At 38.5% G+C, this 13,005-nt stretch overlaps 1 protein-coding gene across 19 annotated transcripts in view; it reads right to left on the bottom strand.

The window, feature by feature from the left end:
• IQCM (IQ motif containing M) overlaps window positions 1-13,005 on the bottom strand; it is a 644,218-nt gene that overhangs the window by 139,111 nt on the left and 492,102 nt on the right. The window contains exon 14 of one of the 19 annotated variants that reach the window (XM_042983806.1): window positions 3,313-3,709. The exons of the other annotated variants lie outside the window; for them this stretch is intronic. Within the exon in view, the coding sequence (XP_042839740.1) occupies window positions 3,702-3,709 (8 nt within the window). The 3' untranslated portion in view covers window positions 3,313-3,701. Of the gene's footprint in view, window positions 1-3,312; window positions 3,710-13,005 lie in introns of those variants that run through there. 19 annotated transcript variants of the gene reach the window in all.

The following is a 13,005-nucleotide window of genomic DNA, read 5'->3' as shown; positions in this document are numbered from 1 at the left end:
CTTCTGGACTTTTTGCTTTGGAATATTTAAGAATATTGGAAGGTCCCAAATGTCATTAATAATGAATATATCTGAAAAAAGAATATATCTGAATATATAATATATAATATAAAATTAAAGAATTTGAAACGTCCTTGAGAGACTATTTTATTGCACAACCTTTATATAGTAACACACTGATGTGAGAATTGTATGAAACTGCTGCAAATATTTCTCATCAAAGAAAAGGGGAGACTTCACAAATGTCCTCGGTAGCCCATTGTAATAATTTTTGCTATAGAACAAACCACCTCAAAATGTGTTCATTTAGCTTGTGATTTTCTGAGCCAGCAACTTAGGCTAAGCTCAAATGGCTGGTTCTTCTGGGCTCAGCTGGCCTTATGTGTCTACAGTCAGTTGGGTAACTCATTTATTTAAAAAAAAATATTTTTTTAATGTTTACTTTTGAGAGAGAGAGTGAGACAGAGTGTGAGCGGGGAAGGATTAGAGCGGGGAAGGGAGACACAGAATCAGAAGCAGGGTCTAGGCTCTGAGCTGTTGGCACAGAGCCCGATGCGGGGCTCGAACTCATGGACCACGAGATCATGACCTGAGCGGAAGTCAGACACCCAGCCGACTGAGCCACCCAGGTGTCCCATGGGTAACTCATTTCTGAAACACAAGGTCTCATCCCTTAGCATGTTAGCCCACACACTGGATTGTCAGAATTTTGCAACAAAGCAGATAATCACGATTCTGTTGAAGCCTGGACTTCGAATTTGTACACTTATGCTACATTATGCCACATTCTATTGGTCAGAGCAAGTCACAAGTCCAGCCCAGGTTGAAGGTGTAGGGGAGTGGAATCCATCTCTTGATGGGAAAAAAAACTAAGTAACATGGAAAGGGTATGTTTATAGGAAGGAATATAATATAGCCAGTTTTTCAAATAATCTGCATACCCATTTTATGAGATCCAGAAAGCTACTCCATGTCAATTTTCAGCACAAGAAAATTATAAAGATGTGGAGGTAAAAATAAGAAAAAGAATGGGAAAATATCTAAGTACACAAGGAGGGACACTTTTGTTGGTGGTGACAGAGAGAGATGGAGAAAGCTGAGCGCTAAGGAAAATAAACAGCACTTTGATCTCCATTGTGTAGTTACATAGAGTGTAAGTAGGAGTAATGGAGAGTGAAATTGAGAAAAAGAAAACTTGGGCAGAATTCTATGCAAGTTCTAAGAGTAAAGATTATTATTCTATAGAATAATCTTGCAGACTAAGCAATGTATTGTGCATTTCATAAACACTCAAAGAAAGCCTATAAAACCACACTTTTTAATTCCATAAGGAAGAAACTTGCTTCATATGCTGCGAGGCTGGCCAGTGTGTTTAACCTTCTCCTATTCTGTACTTACCTGCTGATGGTGCCAGTTCTCAGAGTATGTTATCCCTTCCCCCTCCATTTCACAGTCTTTGGGCAGATCCCAATCAAATCATGCCTGGTATGCATCTCAGCTGGCCATCCTGTTTCTATCATTTCCTCTTCTTACAATAATACTGAGAACTGTATTCCAAAGGTATCATCTTGGAATTGCACTCTCCTGAACAATGTAGTGTTTTGTTTAAAACTACCATTTTCAGGCAACGGACATTAATTCAGCTCTTGTCACATGCTAGGTGCTGGATAAAAATTAGTTTGTTATATAAAATGTCATCAATGTCTAACTGAATATTTTCTTTTTAACCATTTCAAAGAACTTTCTCATCTGTTACATAACTGAGTCTCTGTGAATTGGCTAAGCAGATGTCGATACACGTGGAAACTAGGTACTGTAAAATATATGGGAGTGACTAAGGCCATGTAGCCAGTTATGTGTACAATTCCCCAAATTAGCAACAACAACAAAAACACAAAGAACAAAAAATTAAGACTGTGAGGCCTGAGGAAGAAATGGAAAGTATATATTGCACTGTTTGCTCTGTTTGAGCTGGTCAAAATTGGATCTTCTAAATCACTGCTCACTTAAAAAATACTTATGAACATGGACGATCCTCCCACGGAAAATGTGTTCTTCCTTCTGCCAGCTCTCTCCTCTCTTCAAAATGGTCTTCAAAACTCACCTCCACCAAGGAATTTCCTAGAGAATCCTTGGTTATAAAACCATTTTACATTTATAGATTGCATTAAGAAAAAAAAATACTTGTATAGATTTTATTTGAACCTCACATGGTGGTTCATGTGAGTGGATTTTTGTGTTTTTACTTTACTTTTCAGATGAAGGATCTAGGATGACTCTGGGGAGTTAAGGGATTCCTGAGGGTCATAGCGAGTAGAAGAGTCAGTATTATCATTGGAGAACCCAGGGAATTTCCTTCTACAGGCACTGGTTCTAATTAGTCATTATAGTTTCTCCTTGGGGCCTGTGAATGTTGCTACACATCATTGCATATTCCTTCTGTTTATATATCTTCTATCGGAGCATGTTCTCACACCCCTCATTATGGGATGAATTGTGCCCCACTCTTCCTATGTCAAAGTCCCAATCCTCAGTACCTCAATGTAACCATATTTGGAGATAAGTTTTTTAAAGAGGTGATTAAGTTAAAATGAGGTCCTTAGGATGGAGCCCTAATCCAATATGACTGATGTCCTTATAGAAAGAGGGGGGTGACACCAGGGATGTGCACGTACAACCGACACAGAGAGAAGGTCGCTATCTTCAAGCCAACAAGAGAGGCCTCAAGAGAAACCAAAACTGCCATCTTGGACTTCTGGGCTCCAGAACTGTGAAGAAATAAATGTCTGTGTTTAAGACATTTAGTCAATGGTATCTTGTTATGGCAACCTGAACACCTTAAACCTTATGCTGTGGTCATACTTCCCACTGTTCTTGGAGTGCCTGGGTGGCTCAGCCAGTTAAGCGTCCGACTTCAGCTCAGGCCATGATCTCGAGGTTCATGGGTTCCGGACCCGCATCAGGCTCTATGCTGACAGCTAGGAGCCTGGAGCCTGCTTCAGGTTCTGTGTCTCCTTCTCTCTTTGCCTCTCCCCCACTTGCTCTCTCCCTCTCTCTCTCAAAAATAAATAAACATTTAAAAAATTAAAAAAAAAATAAGAGGACTGTTCTCATTTCATGGTAGATTTTATGTCTAACCATAAAAGTTTCAGGGCTTTCTAGCATCTTCAGAAATCAGAAAGAAAATATATACGCTTTGGCACATTACTCTTCCTTCGAGATAAATCCAACAAATGACCTCTGCACTAAAACAACTGTTAGAGGTTTTCAGGTAAGAAAAGGGAAAAAATTAAAAAGTAAATTTGATCAAAAGAGTGTTGCTTTATATGACTTTCCTGTGGCTTAAGGCTCTCAGATCACCAAAGTTAACATTTCAGGTGTCTTTCCAATATTTAAATGCTTATTGGGATCTAGGAAAATGTTGGTGAAGAGGGCTGCATCTGCTGTGACTACAGTAACAAAGTATGTTGCTAAAATAGAATTTGTTCTTCCCGTGCATGTGTCTTTTCCCCTTCATCCTGGAAGCACACAGCCCCACCCACAGGTTAGTCTCCAAAATTAAGGACAGGCAGAATATGCGTGGTGAAATGCTAAGTCATGCCAGGTAAAGCCTCTCCTGTTTTCTACCGATGTCTCAGTTGTTTCCTGATCCTGTTCGAAGTGCAGCATTGACTTCTTTTTCCAGCCTTGGAAGGACTTGGTCACTCTCCTAGAAGAACGAGTTTTAGAAATACAGGGAATTGATGAGACATGGTGTAATGGTATCAGAGTCCTGGCAAGGGATTATAGGCAAAATAATTCAAACCAATGCCATTCACACCTGCCAGATTTTTGGTCAAGTAATGTGCCAAATATTTGACAGAATAGTGATGAATGAACAATGAGAATCTTTAGAAAACATGAAAAACTGCTTTATTTTGAGAACTGCTCAGCGCACAGACAAAACATAACTTCATAGATTAGAGCAGCTGTTTAGGAAATAGAAAATCATATTCTACCAATCCTCAGGCAAATGTTAGTAGCACAACAGATAGAAGTACAGGTATTTTCTTTTTTAGGAACCTGTGGGATTCTGGGCCTGTCTGTTGGGCTGTGTTTCTGGTCTGATGGGACAACCAATTCTAGGTCTCTTGTCAGGAGAACGGCAAGGAAACAAAAATCACTTCAGAGGATTGGGTCCATATGAGTGCTCTTTGGATCTAACTCTGCAGGAACTGGACAAAATAAATCCTGTATTGTCTTCTTGCAACAAACAAATTTCTCTCGTGTTACACTGGAATCGAAATGGACTGCTGGAGTAGGAATCAGGACCAGAGACAGCCCTCTCGGGGATTTAGAATCAAATCCCAGATTTCCCCAAGGACCAAATGAGCCTCTAAGGCTGGTGGTGGGTGGAGGTGGGATGGAAGTGAAGGCTATCCTTCAATCTATGCCAAAGCAGGAAAGAGATCCTTAATCAAGAATTCTTCCTACAAATATCTATTAATTTACTTTTCTATGTTGCATCACTACCAAACCCCAGAATGGCTAAACATTTGTCAGCTGAATTCACTTCTTTGCCCTTCATGGTTATCTTGTGGAAGGTAACAGATAAGAAGGCATAGCACACCTTCCATCTGAAATCTAACATTCTTTCCACTCTCTGTGCCTCATCAATATGGAGAAGACCATGGTGTCAGAGGAAGGATTATGATCTGAAGGGGAGGAAAATATGGAGCTTGCCCTGTCTGCCTTAAAGCTTCAAAGTGCATATAAATAATTCAAAATGTAGATTATTAACTTGTTCATAAAGTTAACTTCTGCTAGAAATCCAGTATGCCAGTACAAATGAAAGAACTTTTTCTCAAAGAGAATCAGGAAACATGGAAAACAGAGAGTTCTATTTTCAGATTGATTTTCAGAAAAAAAAAAACCTTTTACATCTTTGTAGTTATTTTTTACTATGAAAGTAATGCATGCTCCCTATCTAAAACAAAATTTGAGACAATACAGAAGAATATATAGTAGAACATGTGATATTCTCATTTCCCTCTGCTCTCTTCTTCTTTGAATTGAATTCTCTAGGGATAAGAACTTTAAAACAATCTGATGTATAGCTTTATGCAAATGCCTGTGGATTTACAAATACACATCCCAAAACCAACAGAATTGCAGGAGTTATACAACAGAGACTATCCCATCATACATTCACTTAGTAATTCACTGTGGGCCTTTTTTTTTTTAACATGTACATATTTTTGAGAGAGAGAGAGCACGAGTGGAGGAGGGGCAGAGAGAGAAGGGGACATAGAATCTCAAGTAGGCTCCAGGCTCCAAGCTGCCAGCACAGAGCCTGACACAGGGCTCAAACTCACGGAGAGATCATGACCTGAGCTGAAGTCAGCTGCTTAACTTACTGAGCCACCCAGGCGCCCCCACTGTGGACCTTTTCTAAAATAATATGTAGATCTACTTCATTATTTTTAACCACTGCATAATATTCTAGTACATGCATTATAGCAAAACTTATCTAACCAATCCCTAAAGATGAAAATTTAGGTTTTTCCATATTTATTTAAAAGAACATAAACACTATGCCTGTACATGCAAGCATGCATTATACACTGTCTTCTCTTACAGCACTTATTCCTAACATTGCAATTCATAGTCAAAAGGGTACTAGCAATTAAAATATTGACAAGGGACACCTGAGTGGCTCAGTTGGTTGAGTGACTGACTCTTGATATTGGCTCAGGTCCTGATCCCAGAGTCATGGGATTGGGCCCCATGGTGGGCTCCATGCTGAGCATGGAGCCTGCTTAAGATTCTCTATCTCCTCTTGTCCCTCTCCCCAACTCGCACTCTCTCTCACTCTCTCTCTCTCAAATAAAAAAATAATAATAATATAATAAAATATTGACATAGTTGACAAATTGCTCCAAAAAGTGTGTCCTAAACTTATTTATGATCCTAACAGTACTGTATGAGTGCCCAATGTCTTGGGGTGCCTGGGTGGCTCAGTTGGTTGAACGTCCTCCTCTTGATACTGGCTCAGGTCATGATCCCAGGGTTATGGGATGAAGTCCTGCTTGGGCTCTGCCTCAGCCCTCTCTCAGCCTCCATACTAAGCATGGAGCCTGCCTGGGATTCTCTCTCTCTCTTCCTCTGCCCCTTTTCCCTGCTTGCGCTCCCTCCCTCCCCCTCTCTCTCTTTCTCTCAAATAAGAAAAAATAAAAATACATATATATATATGTATATATATATGTATTTTTTTTAAAGAGTGCCCAATGCCTTCATTCTCACCCAGACTGGATAGTAGCAGTCATTTGTCTTTTGCCAATCAGATAGGCAAAAAGTTACATCTCTTGGTCATTTTTGTTTGTTAGTGAAATGGAACATATTTGATATTGTGCAATTTATATCTCTTGTGAGCTGCCTGTACATACCCTTTGCTCATTTAAAACAATGTTTTCTTCTTCCTTATCATACTGATATGTAAGACTGAGCTCCTTATATTCGAAGAAGGTTAGCTTATTTCATGTGCTATATGCTGTGAATATATTTTGTTAATATCTTGGGAATGTTTGTTCATGTAGAAGTTTTAGATTAGGATGTATTAAATTTGAATCAGTTCCTTTCCTTATGGCTTCTAGATTTTGTGTCAGGCCTGGGAAATTCCTCCAAGATTGTCATAATATTCAATTGCATCTCATACCAATACCTGTATGACTGCATTTTTAAAAAGACATTTAAACCTATACCTCATCTGGAATTCATTCTGGTGTTAAATTTGAGGTAGGGATCCAATTTACTTGTTTTAGCTACTGTTAAAATCATCAGTGATTGAATAATTATTTCCCAGTGATCTGTAATGCTGTCTTTCTCACACAGTGAATTCAAATAAAGGTTTTAACCTATTTATTCATTAATCTGCACCATTGGATTATCTATTCTTTTACTGGTACCACAGTATTTTAATTATTGTAGCTTTATAAAAGCCTTAAAATCTGATATGAATATTCCTCCCTCCTGATTATTCTGTCTTTCTAGAATTTCTCATCTTAGTCTAAGATATTTATATCTCTAGCTGAAATTTATGAAGTTTAAAGAAAGCTGTTATGATTCACATTAGGATTTCATTTACTTTATACATTAATTTAAAAAGCATTTTTATCATTACAGTAAACTTTTCTATGCAAGAATAAAGATTGTCTCTCCTTTTAAAAGGCAATATTTTTCATACTTGTAGCTTATCATTTTTTAAAAGAGGTGCTATGTACTTTTTTCTATATTTCTAGCGTGGTTTTTTTTTGTTACTTCTTTAACTGGAATATGTTTATTCAATCATCTTCGATACCTGCTTTTGACGTTTGTAAGGTAATTTTTTTTAATGTTTATTTATTTTTGAGAGAGAGAGAGAGAGAGCATGAGTGGGGGAGAGACAGAGAGAAAGGGGGACAGAGGATCCAAAGCTGGCTCTCTGCCGACAGCAGAGAGCCTGATGTGGGACTTGAACACACGAACTTGTGAGATCATGACCTGAGCCAAATTCAGACACTTAACCAGCTGAGCCACCCAGGCACCCAAGTAATTTTCAACTAGTTCCCAACTAAATTTTAAAAATGCAGTCGATTCTGTTTTTTCCCCTCCAGGCATGCAGTCTTAATATAATTTGCACATAATCCACCCTACTTGAATATAAACTCCAAGAGTGCAGCCCATCCATCTTTACATGGCAGTATGTCCTAATAGCCATGTTATATGACTGACACCTAATAGGCTCTCAATCAATATTTGTGGAACAAAATGGATGAAATAATGTTTTCCCCTTTGTAGCAATGTTTCACATGTTTCTTCATTAATCTTAAACACTACCAATTATAGTGGGTATCACTGTTATATTTCTGACTTTAATTGTAATACTTCAACTGCTTCGTTCTTTACCATGACACTTTTAGTTGGCACACATATTTTTTCATGTGAAGGAAATTTCTGTTGATTCCTATTTCTCTAAGAGTTTTTCTTCTTGAATCAGGAATGGGTAATGAAATTTTCAAATGTCATATCAGCATATGTTGAAACCATCATTTGTTTTTTTCCTCCTTTGACTTATTAATGTGCTGAATATTAGTAATGCATTTTTAAATATTGAATCAGTTTGGATTTCTGGATTTAATCCCAATTGGCCATGGTGAATTATTCTTTTAATGTACTGCTGGATTCTATTTGCTAATATTTTATTTAGGAATTGCATCAATATTTCTAAGTAAGATTGGTTTTTAGTTTTCTTTTTGTACTTTATTTTAAAATATCAGCATTATGGGCTTAGAATAGAAATAGAAAAGAAGTTTACCTTCATTGTGTTATAGAAGATTTTAAATAGCAGGCAATTATTTCTGACTTTTGAGGTCTCCTTCCTCTAATTCTCTAGTCTGAAGAAAAGTTAATCTTGATCCCTCTAGGGGAAATCATCCCTTTCCAAGTTTGAGATATTGTTCTGATATCTGGCCCTTTCAGATCTTTTTGTAGATTCTGCCTTCCTTCACCAGAGAGCTTTTAGAATTACTATGTGTGTCCTACATATGTATGTACTTGAGTACTTGAAAGCATTTTCCTTCCTTGTTTAGACCAAACTTGAATTTCATCACGTGGTTCTCCTTTTTGTGTGTCACATGTTTATTTTCATCACTCTTATTTGTATAAACATATGCTGCATATTACGAAAGATATTGAGGGGCACCTGGGTGGCTCAGTCAGTTGAGCATCTGACTCTTGATTTCGGCTCAGGTTATATCTCACAATTCGGTTAATGACATTGAGCCCCAAATAGGGCTCTGTGCTAACAGCGTGGAAACTGCTTGGGGTCTCTCTCTCTCCCTTTCTCTCTGCATTTCCCCCCCACTCTCTCTCTCTTTCTTTCCTTCTCTCTCTCTAAAAAATAAACATGAAAAAATAAAAATAAAAAGATGTTTAAAGATATTGATTGGGATGCCTGGCTGGCTCAGTCAGTTAAGCATCCCACTCTTAATTTCGGCTCACGTCATGATCTCACCATTCGTGGGATTGAGCCCTGCATCGGCCTGTGAGTGCTGACAGCCTGGGATCTGTTTGGGATTCTCTCCCTCTCTCTGCCTCTCCCCCACTTGCATATGCACAAGCATGCTCTCTCTCTCTCTCTCTCTCTCTCTCAAAATAAATAAATAAACTTTATTTAAAAAAATAAAGGGGGGTGCTAGGGTGGCTCAGTCACTTAAGCATCTGTCATGATCTCAGGTCAAGCTTAGGTCATGATCTCACGGTTGGTGGGTTCAAGCCGGATCAGGCTCTGCGCTGACAGCTCAGAGCCCGGAGCCTGCTTCGGATTCTGTGTCTCCCTCTCTCTCTGCGCCTCCCCTGCTCACACTGTCTCTCTCTCAAAAATAAAATAAACAGTTAAAAAAATATATAAACATAAAAATTGATTAAACACTATGCTTTTGCTATAATTAAACATTTAAAGAGCAGTGCCTGGGTGGCTCTCTTGGTTAAACATCTGACTCTCAGTTTCAGCTCAAGTCACAATCTCACACTTCATGAGTTTGAGCCCCACATCTGACTCCATGCTGACAGTGTGGAGCCTGCTTTGGATTTTCTCTCTCCCTCTTTCTCTGCCCCTTCCCTGCTCACCCTCTCTGTCTCTCTCTCAAAAATAAATAAATTAATTAAAGAAAAACATTTAAAGATATATCCTTCGGAGAATATTATCATTCAACCTTAGTACTTTTATTGTAATAATTTTGAAGCACTATTGGTTATCATTTGAGAGAAAGTGCGACATAAACCAGAGTTGGGTGATCAAAAGATGCAAGTATTAGGTTACCCAAAATCTTGACATTGTGGCAATGTCCAGAGACACTGTAAATAGACTAGACTGTTTAAATTTATGGTTTGGGACAAACTGTTCCTGATAGTGCACCAACAGATAGGGTGATGCTGGTTTCTGATGTTTCATTATGCCAGAATACTAATGTGTTATTAAGTATCAAAATAACAGTCTTTTTGTTGCTGTAATACTATTTTGATACTTTTTTTTACAAATATGAAATCTAGATCATTTCTGCTTTAAAATGCCTCTAGAAATTTATATGTTACATTAAGTTTTCAACTGGAAACAAAAATATATTCCTCCAAAAACATTCTTCACTGTGTAAAACACCTCCCAGTGCATATTACTGTTTTTATTCCAAGTATTTGTGTTAGCAGGGAGGTTGAGCATATTGTATTTATTTTCTATTTCTATTTTTTTTTTGTGGAGCCAGTTTGTATTTCTACATTTAGAAGATCCTCAAGGGCTTTAAGGAAGGTGGGAGAAGCCCATGGAAGGATAACTGGGGAGGACAGTGCAAGAAGGGATAACAGCAGGGATCCAAGGCCCAAATCAAGCCCTTCCTCTGATGTTTAACCATCTCTTTCCCCTAGAACTGGATTCCTTCTGCTACTCTCATTTTTTCCCTTAGGACCAGATCTAATCTCTAGGTCTTTATCTTCCAATGATAATTTATGTTAACCAGGGACTTCTTTTTAGTTATCCAGTTGAGTTACACTCAAGCATGAAAGACAGAAGAAATTTAGTCCTGGACCCTGAGCTTTTCTTAGGGGAAATTGTTTCTAAGAAAAAAGTACAGAAGACTATCACAATGTAATCTCATTTTTTAAAGTAACTATGCAAAGAGTTATATATTTTGTTCTCATATTAAAATCACTAACCACATTGATGGACAAGGCCAAATATTGACCTTTTAGTTTCTCTTTCTTAAGTTCTCCAAACAGTATATTTTAGTGGGTAAAACCCTGAAGTAATTACAGTGAGTCTGGGAGCACTTTAGGAGGGTCTAAAATATTGTAGACAAATGTAAGCACAAAGAAAAAGCAAGGGCCACAATACGAATATCAGATAAATTTACTTAGCAAAAGAAACCTATATCTCTCCTGCAACTTTATGCCATAGTTGGTATAACTGCTGTGTGACTTCAATAAATCCTCAAATGTAAATAAACAAACTAAAGCAGAAGAACAGGACATTTTAAGTTCTGAGTGTTATTAGAACCAGGGACCATGGTAGGAAAAAAAAGAAGGAAGAAGGGGAGATTGAAATGATCTGAATGAGAGACAGCAACATCAGTGGACTGAAGTTTCACTAGTCTGGTGACCAGTTTATTGGTGACCAGTATATTGACAGCTCCCAGGATTCTTGCTGAATTTTGTTTGGAGGAGAATGCAACTGTTTGCTCGTGTGTGTAATGAATGAGGATAAGTTGACCTGAGAATGGAAGATAAAAGCTAGGAGAGAGTAATGTGGAAATGTTGGCTGGAGTGGAGGGGTAATGGTTTGGAAGTGGCAAAGAGGGGAACTAAGAAACGAACCCCACCATTTGTGACCAAAAGATATGGGAGAGAGAGGATAAAGTGCTACCACCTGAGATGCCACCTGCTGAAGCCAGGTTCTCAGGGTCGAGGCAGGTTTTAGTGAAGCCTAAGGAGAAGGAAGCAAACAGAGAAATGATTGAGCTATGAAGAAAAACTGATAACTTTGGGAGGACAGTTCCAGAGGACACAGAGACTTGGAGAGAAGTGGGACTTGGGGGGATGGGTGAAACAGGTGATGGGGATTGAGGAGGGCACTTGATGTGATGAGCGCAGGGTGTTGTATGGAAGTGTTGAATCACCAAATTCTACACCTGAAACTGTGATAGAAAGCTGGAATTTAAATAAAAACTTAAAACTAAAAAACCAAATGTTTTGGACTCAGTCCAATTCATAGAAAAATACTGAATAGTTAATATGGAGGGGTAGCCTTATGGAAAACAGAGGGTAACAGTTAATATCATAGGAGTCAACTGACAAAACATAGGAAGCATGATCAATTTAGCCTCATTTTCAGGAGGGTGGAAATTGTGCCTGATGCCCAGATGCCTTGGCATTTAAAATACTCAAGAGTCTTCCATATACAAAATCAGTATTCAGTATTAGTGACTTAAAACCGTAATCATATAGAAAGTTAAGCATAATTTCAATGGGTTCCCTTTTACCTATGATTTACCCATTTGGTTTATAATAGGAATTGTGATATCATAGAAAGATATGTGGTCTCTGTCCCCAGTTCCTTTGTTCTAAGCTCCTAAAAACCTTGGAATTTTCTGAGTGATAAGAATAACAGAATTGTCTTATGCTCTAATGAGGCTACCTTTGGCAGGCCCCTGGACAGCTTCAGGATGGGTGCTAGTTACCAACCAGAAAGACCAATCCTTGATTAAAAGCTTGGAACACGCAACCCTATCCCCCAGCCTCTAGGAACAGGAGAGGGACTAGAGATTAAGTTAATCTTCAAGGGCCAATGATTTCATCAATTATGCCTACCTCATGAAACCTCCATAAAACCCCTGATGTGACAGAGTTCAGAGGGCTTTTAGGTTGGTTAATGCATCCAGGTGCAGGACAGGCGGTACACCCCAGTTCCACAAGGTCCACTGCTCTAGACCCTTCCAGACATCACCCTTTGTACCTCTTCCTCTGGTTTATTTGTATGCTTTATAATAAACTGGTAAATGTAAGCAAAGTGCCTTCCTGAGTTCTGTGAGCTGTTTTGGCAAGTTATTGAAGAGGCTCATGGGAACCCCTGAATTGTAGCCAGTCCGGCCAGAAGTACAGGTGGCCCAAGACTTGTGACTGACATCTGAAGTAGAGGTAGTTCTTGATGGCCTGAGCCCTTAGGATATGAGGTCTAATTCCAGGTAATTAGTGTCAGAATTGCATTGACTTGTTAGACACCTAGTTGGTGTTAGAGAGTTAAAGACATAGGTTGAGAAAACATCATAGATTTGATGTCAGGAGGAAAAAACATCTCTCAGGTACTCTTTTATTATTAGCCTTATTAGCCTAAGCTACACAGAATGAAGTAAAATTGAACAGAATGCAAACTCTACTGAGATGAACTCTCTAGTACCCCCTACACTGAAATTTAGTCATAGACTGTAATTCCAAAGTCAA

The sequence above is a fragment of the Panthera tigris genome, chromosome B1, assembly GCF_018350195.1.
Source record: "Panthera tigris isolate Pti1 chromosome B1, P.tigris_Pti1_mat1.1, whole genome shotgun sequence".
NCBI lineage: Eukaryota > Metazoa > Chordata > Mammalia > Carnivora > Felidae > Panthera > Panthera tigris.
This window is presented reverse-complemented; position numbering and strand designations above follow the sequence as displayed.